Source organism: Auxenochlorella protothecoides (genome assembly GCF_000733215.1).
Source record: "Auxenochlorella protothecoides strain 0710 unplaced genomic scaffold scaffold14, whole genome shotgun sequence".
NCBI lineage: Eukaryota > Viridiplantae > Chlorophyta > Trebouxiophyceae > Chlorellales > Chlorellaceae > Auxenochlorella > Auxenochlorella protothecoides.
The window spans coordinates 229,104-240,146 of NW_011934251.1; the positions used below are offsets into that span (position 1 = coordinate 229,104).

Sequence of the window (11,043 nt, forward strand, 5' to 3'; positions counted from 1 at the left end):
AGCTCTGACGGACCATGTTCCCTGCCCGAGAATGTACCCCTTCCTCACCTGGACGCGCGGGTCCTCCACCAGAAAGGTGAACTCCTGGTTCCAGGCGGGCGCGCGGTGGCGCGACGCGTGGCTCGTCTCGCTGTCCCGCCGGGACTGCACCGCCTGCCCGCCCAGCGTCAGGCGGCAGTAGGGGTTGCTCTGCCAGGGGAAGCCCCAGACGGGGAGGGCGCGCGCCTCCACCAGCGTCACCTGCAGCTCCCCCGTGAAGAAATCGGGAAGGGACACACCCCCAGCGTCGCCCTGCGGCCCCAGCGGCAGCGCCGCCAGCAGCGCGTGCTCCAGCGCATCCGCCTGGAGACGAGGAGGCAGGCGAAGGAGCGAGGCGTGTTTTGTTTTGGACCCGGGCATCGAGGAGCAGGTCGCGGCCGGGCACACCGGCCCGGGGTGCAAGGATCAGAGGCAGGGCACAAGGTTCTCGCACAGACGTTCCCAGTTTCTCGCCTGAAGCACGGCCGAAGCCACGGCGCGCATGATGGCGTCCCTCCCCACCGCGGCCTCCGCGATCGCGGTCACAGCGGGGGGGACGTCGATGTCCAGGCGCTGGGGCAGAGTCATGAGGCCCGGCAGCGCCACCGTCAGCAGCCGCGACAGGATGGGCTGCGGGAAGGGCGAGTGTCGTTTGCAGAGTGGAGGGTAAGCAGGTGACCAAGGGAGGGGTTGGCGGGGAGGGGAACTTGTGGAAGGGGCTTGGAAGGAAGAGCCGACGGGAACGAGGCCACGGCGCGGCGCCTGCGGGCCCTCTGAGCCACCCAGACTCGCTCAATCACCAGCATTAGCACCCAGCCCCGGCACACGCGTCCAACCTGGCCCACTCCCACCTGGAGGACGGGGATGTTCATGAGGCGCACGCGGCCGTAGGGCGCCAGCTGGATCTTGATGGCGGGCGGCCCCACGAAGGCAAAGGACACCGCGCCGATGTAGGGCGCCATGGGGGCCAGCCGCAGCTTGAGCCACACGGTGGCCTCCACGTCCAGGTCAGACACCAGCACCGGGATCTGAGGAGGGCGGGATGGAAGGAGGGGGCAGGTTTGGGGAGTTTGAAGACGGGGCCGTCGGCGTCCCATCCCGGCTGGCCTGGAAAGCCCTGCCACTGCCACACAACAGTGAGCACGCTTGAATCGGGCAGCACGAGCCGTCTGGCACCCAGGACCGACGCAGCAACCCCCTTCATCCTGGTCCCAAGAGGCCAACCCTCGGCCATACCCCCCACCTTGGCCTTCCAGCGGCCCTGGCCGACCTCCAGCGCCAGCACGACCTGGGCACCGCCGGTGTACCGCAGGTCTACGACCCCCGACAGATCAGAGTCCTGCACGGGTGGGATGGGCAAGCCTGCTCACCAGGGGAGGCGCCAGGAGCGCTAACACCAACATCGACAACACACGCGATTTCTGCCACCCCTTTTGAATCCCACCCCCATATGTCTGGGCGCCTGCCTCCCAGGCTTGCCTTGCGGGAGGAGCGGCGCCTCATGTTGGAGAAGTAGGGGGCCTCGTGATCCAGGTTCACCTCCATGATGCGGATGCGCTGCGAGCCAGGGGAAGGGTGACCCCAGGGGATGGAGGTCAGTACTTACAGGCAGAGAGCTGGGGAAGAGGAGTGGGGGATGGCCAGGAGACGAGGGGCCCTCAGGCGTGCTCCCACGTCACAGGATGCCAGTGGGCTGAGCCTTGCCCCTTACTGAGTCCCCTGCTGGGATCAATTCCTCGACCCTGAGCCCTTCCCACGCGACACCCCCCCCCCCAAAAAAACTCCACACCTTGAGCATGGCGGGGACCGGGGAGTCGGTAACCACGCCGTCCAGCACCGGCTGCAACATCTCCGCCAGCCAGGACTCGATGCCGCGCTGGTACACGCGCCACACCTTGCGCCAGCACATGTTGAACCACTCCACGTCCTCGCCGTCGGGGAGCGGCGCGGCGCCCGCCGCCGGCACCTCGTCGCTGTCGGTGGACCGCAGCGCCTCGCGCTCCAGCGCCGCACGGGCCTCCGGGGCGAGGCGCGGCGCGGCGCGCGCCGCGCCGCGCCACCAGACGAAGCGCCGGAGCGCGGCACGGACCGAGGGCAGCGTGCCCAGGAACGAAAGCGCAAACCAGACCAGGGTCGCGGCCAGGCCGCCCAGCAGGACCAGCCGCGCGTCGCGCGAGAGCAGGGCCGGCGGCGCCCGCAGGCTGCGCAGGCCCAGCGCGCACAGCACGCGGGTCCGTGGGGGGCTGGTATGCCGTCTGCGCCGCTGGCCTCCGGGGAGCTGGGCACCGGCCCTGTGCGCGAAGGAGGGAGGCGTCCGGCCTTCTGGGTGAGTCCAGCACGGCAGACTCCTGCCCCTCCCTGCCCTGCCAAGAGTCGGGCTGCAGGCACGCGCATGCATGAGGGAGCACATGCCCTGCATGTCTGTCCAGGACCTACCATTGGTGCTGCCGCAGAGGCTGGCGCGCAATCACACTCGAGACCTGTGGTGCCCCACTCGCCAGGCCTGCTCTACAGCTGCCTGGGACCCTAGGCACCTGCAACAGTGCAAGGTGCGATGGGCATTTGAGGTCTCCAAAGCACATTAGAAATGCCCATCAATCCCAGGGTGTCAGGCGCAGTGTGCACCTCCGAGGCCTGCTGCCGACGCTGCGCAGCTGGGTGACAGCCAGGCCGTCTGGGGCCCCTCATCCCGACCTGCCTCACCGATCGAGCTGGGGGCTGGGAGTGAAGCACATGGCGCGCGCCAAACTTTGCATGGTACCCAAGGGAGACCATGCTCTGCGCGCGATCTCAAGGCCCACCTGCAGCGACAATGCAGCTGGGCATGGGAGGGGCGGGGGGGCATCGTCCTTGCCCCTCGCCGACTCGGCAGCTTGGCCAGCAAGAAGCCATGTTCTCTGAAACAAATAAATATCTATCCTGCGAGTCCATCGCGCCCATGACTTGGGCAGAGAGCCGGTGCATGAGCAATGCAGGAGATTGCGCCGGGATGCTCCGCATGCTGCTGTGCAGGAACGCCGAGATGAGTTTCCGTGGCGAGCATGGAGTATTGGTGAGGACTGCCTCCACGATACCTGTGACTGACCTCCACCAGCGATCCCAGGGTTCTCTTCCTCATTCTTAAAGGTTTGAAAGCAGCAAAGAAATACGCACGCATGCCTGAAGGGCCGTGCCAGCCCAGGTTGTCAGGAAACCAGAATGAGGCGAAACGAGCATAGGAACCTTGAAAAAGGGCTCTCACTAGTGTAAGTCTCAAGGTCCAATGAAGTCAGAGCCTCAGCCGCGCAGCTGCACAGGATTCAGGAATCGGTGTGGGTGGAGGGAGGGTCAGTCTTGCACCATCAGTGGTGGAGATGCAGCTCCAGCATCATGTCGCATGCCTATGGCTATCACATACAGGCATCAAGGCCATGATGAGCACACCCCTACTAATACCTTGCCGAAGATGTGCAGAATGAAGACGAAGATGATGAAGCTTACGGCAGCACCAATCACTGCGGTCTGAAAGGTGATGGTGGAGAAGCTCTCAGACACGTGCCGTCATCGATACAGACACCCATTAAAGGCACGTGGCAACACAATGGCTACCCTCCAAATGTGCGCACTGCCGTGATGCGCACCGGTGAGAGCTTGATCGCTGAGCTGTCGTCGGTGTAGAAGTAGCCACCCTTGGCAGCACTGCCACGGGCTGCACAGCGCAGGAGGGGATACTTTTAGCCCTATACTAGCCTAAACCACACCTCCTCATTCCAGCGGTCCATTACGGGTTACCTCAGCCGGCCTGGTCACACAGTGCACCAGCTGATCACCCTCCCTGGTCAGGCCGACAGTCCTTACTTGAGGCGCGCCTCGCCCTCGAGGCAGTGGCCGTGGGTGTGGACCTAGGTGCAGATGCGCCCTCGCCCCCACTGCGGCCTCCCCTGTTGACCAGAGTGCTGGCTTGGCTGGGTGCTGCCATCGCTAACGTGTCAGCTGTGACCTTTGAAAGGCAGGCGCGGAGAGAGGAGAGGGCACCGGCTTTGATTTCTTAGACGTAATTCAACCTAGCATCGCCCGGGCACTTCGCTGTTCGAGGCTCTAGAGGCACGGATGGGGCCCCACCAGCAACAGAGCCGAGAGTTCGTTGCCCCCGCGTGGCCTTGAGAAGGTGATGGTTCCCGCCATCACGCGCAGCATGGTGACCCCTGCGCAGCAGCTCCTTCCATCCAAGATGCCCCATGTCTTGATGAGAGTCCCTGATTGTGTACAACACCTCATCATTTAACTGTCCACAGGAGAATTCGCACGTCAGACAGAGGCGATAGAGGCATCGCTATTGCCATCATGCAGCCCTCTAAAACTACCCAGCAGGGTCCCCTGGACAGGGAGGTCAGATTCGCCCTTGTCTCTGATCTGGACTGGACTATGGTGAGATGTTGCTGCGAATGTGGTACGGTTTGCCCCGTGTGATGAGGCGAGCGTGCGGGGTGTCTCATGAATTCCGATGTGGGCATCTGGCTTAACCCGGTTGCCAATCCCCATCCCGGTACCTTGGCCCCTCAGGTCGATCACAACGATCACACGCACGACAAGCTCCTCCGCCTGAACCATGTTTGGAATACGGATCTCTCCCATGACTCCCTGCTCGTGTACTCCACGGGCAGATCCCCCCATCTGTATGAGGAGCTGGCGGTGAGATGGCCTTGGGGTGGGGGACGGAAAGGGGGTTGGAGAGCCATGCTGTCAGTGCAACCTATGAAGCTGGATTCACTCCGCCCTCACACTCCACCACACCCTCATGCCTCTGCTTGTCCAATCAGGCCGAGGTCCCTCTTCTGGTCCCTGACATCCTGGTGTGCTCTGTTGGCACCGAGATCCTGTTCCAGGGTGAGATATAAGGCCTGGGACGTCGGGCATTTCCACTCTCTCTCATTTGCTCTGGGTGGGTTCCACTGTCACTATTCCAATGCAGCCGTGGCATCAGCCTCCCACAGCATGTCGCACCCTCGACAACATGCCAGCCCTGCCCTTTCAGGTGTGCCGCACAAGCCGTGGTCTGATTTCCTGGACAGGGGATGGGACCGCGAGAAAACTCTGGAGATTGCACAGGCCGAGCCTGCCCTTACTCTTCAGGTGCACGCAGGACTGGTGCCATGCCGGGTTAGGTAATGGGCATTGGCGATGAGTCACATGGATCATATGCTGCTAAACCTTGGATGCGGTCCCCATCCTCTCACATCTGAATGATTATCACAGCTTACATCACCCAACGCAGGATGCCAGCGAGCAGCGGCCGCACAAGATCAGCTTCAAGGTCTCCTCCGGCTCAGATGCGGTGGTCCAGGAGCTCACTGCCAAGCTGAAGCAGGCAGGGCTTGAGGTGAACGTCATCTACTCTGCAGGCGTCGACCTCGACCTCCTCCCGGCAGCCGCCAGCAAGGGCAAGGCCCTGGCTTTTCTCCTAGAGGAGGTGCGGGGCTGTGGACTGGTGGAAAGGGAGGAGAGTAGATGATGTAGGGAGGGAAAGTGAGCGCTACAGCCTGCGGCGAATGACGCTCCCTCAGTCCCTGGTGCCAGTACCCGTGCGCTGGGTTGTAACCCACACCTGCCTCCTGGCATGGTCCAACTCCAATGGACCCCCAGCCACTCCTCACCGCCGCCCCGCACCCGGCTCCAACAGCCCCGCACCCCACTCCAACCCCCCATGCACTCATTTGCATCCCCCGAATGCGGCAGATGGACGGGGGCGCTGGGCGGCCGCGCGATGGCGTGCTGGTGGCGGGGGACTCCGGCAACGACATCGAGCTGTTTGCCGTTGCCGGCGTGCATGGGTGCATGGTGGCTAACGCCCACCCGGAGCTCAGGGCCTGGTGCGACGCCCATGCGTCGAGCACCCTCTTTCAGGTGTTGGTGCCGGGGGAGGGTGCGCTGCGTGCCGGGCGGGGTCCCCGGCTATCGTTCTAGGGGGCCCAGGGGCCGCACACTGTCTGCGCGCGGCGTGACGTGGTACCCTCGGGGAGCGTGGTGCACCTTGGGCAGGGGCCCAGGCAGCCAGTTTCCACGGCCTCCAGTGCATGCACTGCATCGCCCGCCCGCCGTACTCCACCCTCACCCATCCGCCCCTGGCACACCGTCCTGCCAGGCCTCGGAGGACGGCCCCGGCGGCATCTTCCAGGCCCTGGAGCACTTTGAGTTCGTCGAGCACGCCGAGCCACGCCCCGCGGGCGTGGCCGTCCGGCGTGCGGTGGTGGGCATGACCACCGCCGCCGCCGAGCTGTTCTGCGGGATCGCCCCCCAGCCCCTGACCGACACGGTCGCGCGGCTGGGAGAGGTGAGGGGCAGGGCGGACTGGGATGGTGGGGCACCAGAGGATCCCTGACGTGTCCAGAGTGTCGGGAGCCATCTGTATCGAGTTGGGTGAAAGGGTTGCTCGCATCCCGCGCCGCGCTTGGATGCCCCTGCAACACCTTTTGCCCAGGCACCGGGCACTACATGGTCATGGACATGACACCCTCCAGCCTTCCCACCCACACTTCACACGCACATGCGCCTCCACGGGCACAGTTTCTGTCGGACGGCTTCTTCTACAAGCATGAGGGGGTGGAGTGCGGGAAGCAGGAGTACCTGGACTACCTTGGGGGGCCGGGGTACGGCGGCATGGCCCAGGTGGCTGCCGGGCGCGGCGAGTGGCGGGAGTGGCTGGGCGCAATCGTGGTCCGGGAGGGGGTGGCCAACACCTGGAAGGTGGAGGCGGTGGAGCGAGTCCAGCCCTTCAAAGCCGGTGAGCATGAGCGTGTGGGGGAAGGGTGGCGGGGCGGTGAGGGGGTCCGGGGGATGAGCATGACGGGAAGATTTGGCACCCAGTGCTGGATGGATTTCCTCCTGCCTGCCCATTTGGTTGGTAATGGTCCAGCCTGGCATGACCGCCAAGCGCGGGGCCCCCGTTCACCTCCTCCCCCTTTCCATGCCACAACAGGTGATCACACGGGCGATGTGCGGAGGACATACCGCGTGTGCATGGAACTGCAGGAGGCCGAGCCTGGGCGGTGGCTGGTCAGCCGCCAGGTGTACGAGACCCTGAAGCCGGGGGAGGCATACAACTCGGTGCCCGCCGCCTGATTGCAATGGGGAACAGGCGTGTACGATGATCTTCTGCCTTGCAGTCTGTGTGCAAGGCTTTTGACCGCAATGCGTGAGTGTAACAGGCAGCCCGTGATTGGGCATGTGCAGATCGTGTGGGGCCAGGCTGTGTCGTGCTCAGTGAGCTCAAGCAGATGTGAGGGTCGCCAAGAGCCATCCGAAAAGGCGCACGAGGCTTCAAGGCACCGGGGTCGCACGGCGTCCAGCGCCTAGGTCCCGATCTCGTCGCGGTGGGCGCGCAGGGCGGCCACGCTGAGGCCCGTCCGGCCGCCGCCCTCGAACGCACGGCGCTGGAGGCGGTGCAGCAGCAGGTACATCATGACGTGCACAAAGAGGAGGTAGGCCAGCACCACCAAGCGGCCCGCGGGGTAGGTCCGCAGGATACGCACCGCCTGCGGGCAGGCATCGTTGGTTTATGTGGATGGTGTGTGGGAGGGGGGTAAAGGAGTCTTTGAATTCAGGCAGAGGCGGCGGCAGCCTGGCGGCCGGAGCTCCCACAGGAAAGACGATCTGTACCATGCGCACCAGCCCCACCGCTCTTCCTCCACCGCCAGAGGGCATCGGCGTCAAGCGCACGCGGACCGGAGACTTACAGCTGATGCGGAATTGCCAGACGCCCCTCCTGCCACCCACCCACCCCCCGCCCAACTCCCCTTCCCGCCCATTCCCCCTCCCCTCCCACCTCCCGTGCGCCCGCATCTAGGTATTCGGCCCCCGTCTTCACCGCCCGGCCGACGCGCTGGTTCTCCGCCAGGCGGCGGTAGGAGCGCAGGCTGTCCAGGGGCACCACGTCCTCGGCCGCCAGGCCGGGGGACAGCGGCCCGCCGGGGCCGCGGTCGCCGCCGAGCCCGCCGCCGCCGCCGTGCCGGCGCCGCGCCTCGGCCGCCGCCGCGCGCGCGTTGGCGGTCTCCCGCTCCAGCGCCAACTGCAGCGCGGCGCGGTCCGCCGACGCGCGCTCCAGCTGCGCCTGCTTGGCGAAGAGGAGCTCCGTGGCCTCGCGCGCGCGGCGCTGGTAGTCGACCACGTCGGCGTGCCGCGACTCGGCCAGCGCCTGCCGCGCGCCGGCCAGCTGCGAGGGCGGAGGAGGAAAGGGGGGAATGAGGGGCAAAGGGGGGGAGACGGTCTGTGCGCGGTCTCCTGATTCGGCAGCACGCAGCACACGCCAGGAGGGAGTGATGGAAAGGGTGGCGTCTTCTCCCAAGCACGCCCACACGCATTCCCAGGCCCTGCTCCAGCAACACGCAGAGCGTGCTGGCACTTCAGCCTCGTTTGCATGAACAGCCCTCAAGACCCACAGCCCCCCAATCCTGCCCCCTTCCCACCTCTGCGCGGACGTGGGCGGCGTCGGCAGTGGCCTCGGCGCGCGCGGCCTCGGCTGCCTCGGCGGCTGCCGTCGCCGAAGCCAGCTCCGCCTCCAGCTCGGCGACGCGCGACCCCAGGGCCTCCGCCGCGCGCTCGCCATCCTCCCCCTCGCCAGGGTCGCCGCGGGCTGCGAGGCGTGCCTCCAGCGCCGCCCCCCTGGCCTCGGCGCCCTCCAGCTCCGCCTCCAGCGCGGCGCAGCGCTCCTCCAGCTCGCCGACGCGCTGCCCGCGTTGCTCGGCGCGCCGCTGCAGCGCGGACAAGCCGGCCGCCGCCTCCTCCATGCGCGCGTCCTGCGCGGCCTCGCGCTGCGCGGCCGCGCGGCGCGATGCCGCGTGCGCCGCGCGCTCCTCGTCCAGCGCGCCCTCCACGCTTTCCACCTCGGCGCGCAGCGAGGCCAGCAGGCTCGCCTCGCCCGCCTCGCGCTCCGCTGCCGTGCGCGCAGCCTCGGCGCGCAGCGCGCCCAGCGTGGCCTCCGCCGCCTCCTGGCGCGTGGCTGCCAGCGCCAGCTCGCCGCGCAGGCGCTCGGCGTCGGCCTCGGCCGCCACCAGCCGCCGCTGCAGCCCCGCCTCGGCCGAGACCTTGGCCGCCGCCAGCGCGGCGAGCTCGTCCTCCAGCCGCGCCACCTCGCCGCCGCGGCCGGAGGCGGAGGCGTCGGCCCGCGCCAGCAACTCCTCCAGCTGCTCGTTCTCAGAGCGGGCGGCCTCCAGCCGGGCCTTCAGCTGCTCCACCATGCGCACCAGGCGCGCCTCCCGCGCCTGCGCCTGCTGCGGCGCTGGGTTCGGGGTGCCGGAGGAAGAGGCCGCGGGCAGCGCGGTCGGCGCTGCGGGCAGTGCCGTCGCAGCGGTCGGTGCTGGTGCGTCGACCGGTGTCGCGGCAGGAGGCATGCCTGTCGGCGCTGACGCTGGCGCCAAAGTCGTCGCCGCGGCCGCCATCGCTACGGCGACGTCTTGGCCTGCCTCCTCTGAGGGAATCACACCGTCGGTCGCAGGCGCCTCTGAGGTGTCTCCTGTGCCAGAACCAGCCTGCCCCGGCTCGTCTTCCGCTCCCCCCGACACACCAGGGTCTGGCTGCTCCTCCAGCGGCGCGGTGCCGAGCTCATCCTGCGCATCCCGGGAATCGCCTTCTTCAAAGGCCGACGTCTCGGCCCCCAGTGTCGATGGCATTCCCGCCCGGGGTCCAGGGACAGGGTCCCCTTCATCGCCCCCAGCGGCCGCCTGCGCCGTCGAGGCTGCCGCTGCTTCTTCGCCGGGCGCAAGAGGCACAGCCTCGGTCGGCTGCTGGAGGTCCCCCGAGCTCTCGGCCCCGCCTACCTTGCCCACTGCGGCCATGCCAGCTCCTACCGAGCCTCCCAGCCGTGGTGTATGGTGAGCGTCTGCAAAACCATCAGGCTCAGCCACATCCCTGACACTATCATGCGCCTCGCGGGCATCGCTGGCCACCTGGCGAATGTCAGGGCGCGGCTCCGCATCGTCCAGCCCTTCTTGGCCTTGGCCCGTGGATCCGGGCAGGAGTGGGGGTGCTCGTTCGTCCTCCTCGGTGGCCGCATCGGCTGCAAAGGGCGGCCGATCCAGCCGGGGGTGGGGCGTCGGGGCCGCTGTGTCAGACTCGGCGCCGACCAGGTGGCCCAGCGCCGGGGCCGGGCCTCCCCAGGGGTCCGCCTCCTCACCCATGGAGCGCAGCACGCGCTCTGCAGACCGGCTGTCCTCGCTGCTGTCGGGCTCCTCAGTGACACCCGGCACGCCGGCCGAGGCGGCGTCGGGGCTCTCGCCCACCCCCTCTCCTCCCTCTGAGAGGTTGGGAGGGTCCAATTGGACCCCGGGACGGACGCTGCTGTCCCCGTCGGATTGCTGCGACAGCTGCTCCCAGGTCATCTCCACAGAGGTGGGGTGGGACACCTGCTCCACAGGGCTCCCAGAGGCATCCGGGGAGGTGCCGGTCTCTTCCCTCGCCTCGACGGCCCTGCTGGATGGGCCGGCCTGCGGGCCCGGCGGGCCGCCCGCTCTCCCCCTCGTTGATGGGGAGACCCTGCCGGAGGCAGAGGTTGCCGGGGAGACTCGCAGGGGGCGCCGCACGCCCAGATTCTCGCGCTCGGGGACCTCCTTCCTCACAGAACGCGGGATCGGAGGGGCATGGTGAGCATCGCGGGCGTCCGTGGAGCCTGCAGACAGGTGTGAGGGGGTGGGTCGAGGTGGGTCTGTGCACACCTGTGCCCATCTCAGATCCATGACACGAACGTTCCCATCTTCTGCCCCACCGTCTCACATCTTATCACAGCACATGAACGGAAGCGTACCTTCCAAAGCGGCGCCTGCCGTGCTTTTAACTCCCTTTGCCGTCTGATCCACGGCCTGCAGCAGGCCCTCCGCCTCCTTCAAGCGCTGCTGCAGCCACGACGCCATTTCTTACATATTCCTGTAGGCTGTTGAGTTGTGTTTTAGCATGCCTCTCCGCCCAGTGGAGGTGAAGGGGCACGCATCATGCGGTCCTGAAGGCTGCCCGTGCCCAGCGGATTCAGCTCGCGCTCACGAGCCTAGGTATGGAACC

The 11,043-nt window shown here is 67.0% G+C and overlaps 3 protein-coding genes across 3 annotated transcripts in view; 1 reads left to right on the forward strand and 2 right to left on the reverse strand.

Annotated features, from left to right (window-relative positions):
* Positions 1-2,753, reverse strand: part of F751_1469 (Uncharacterized protein PYUK71.03c) — a gene marked incomplete at both ends in the record, with an annotated part of 6,235 nt that extends 3,482 nt beyond the window's left edge. The window contains 7 exons of the mRNA XM_011400449.1: positions 49-342; positions 514-648; positions 870-1,046; positions 1,262-1,357; positions 1,447-1,575; positions 1,808-2,309; positions 2,722-2,753. Coding sequence (XP_011398751.1) covers positions 49-342; positions 514-648; positions 870-1,046; positions 1,262-1,357; positions 1,447-1,575; positions 1,808-2,309; positions 2,722-2,753 — 1,365 coding nt within the window. The remainder of the gene's footprint in view (positions 1-48; positions 343-513; positions 649-869; positions 1,047-1,261; positions 1,358-1,446; positions 1,576-1,807; positions 2,310-2,721) is intronic.
* Positions 2,754-4,341: 1,588 nt separating this feature from the next.
* On the forward strand, positions 4,342-7,116 carry F751_1470 (Sucrose-phosphatase 2; the record flags this gene model as incomplete). Its single annotated transcript, XM_011400450.1, has 9 exons — positions 4,342-4,425; positions 4,561-4,689; positions 4,818-4,884; positions 5,033-5,130; positions 5,273-5,467; positions 5,734-5,901; positions 6,140-6,328; positions 6,562-6,778; positions 6,974-7,116. The coding sequence occupies 9 exons, from the start codon at positions 4,342-4,344 to the stop codon at positions 7,114-7,116; spliced, it is 1,290 nt and encodes a 429-aa protein (XP_011398752.1).
* A 230-nt stretch (positions 7,117-7,346) lies between these two features.
* On the reverse strand, positions 7,347-10,898 carry F751_1471 (hypothetical protein; the record flags this gene model as incomplete). Its single annotated transcript, XM_011400451.1, has 6 exons — positions 7,347-7,529; positions 7,672-7,732; positions 8,064-8,206; positions 8,460-8,655; positions 9,169-10,657; positions 10,793-10,898. 6 exons carry the CDS (start codon positions 10,896-10,898, stop codon positions 7,347-7,349), a joined length of 2,178 nt encoding a protein of 725 aa, XP_011398753.1.
* Between the last annotated feature and the right edge of the window lie 145 nt (positions 10,899-11,043).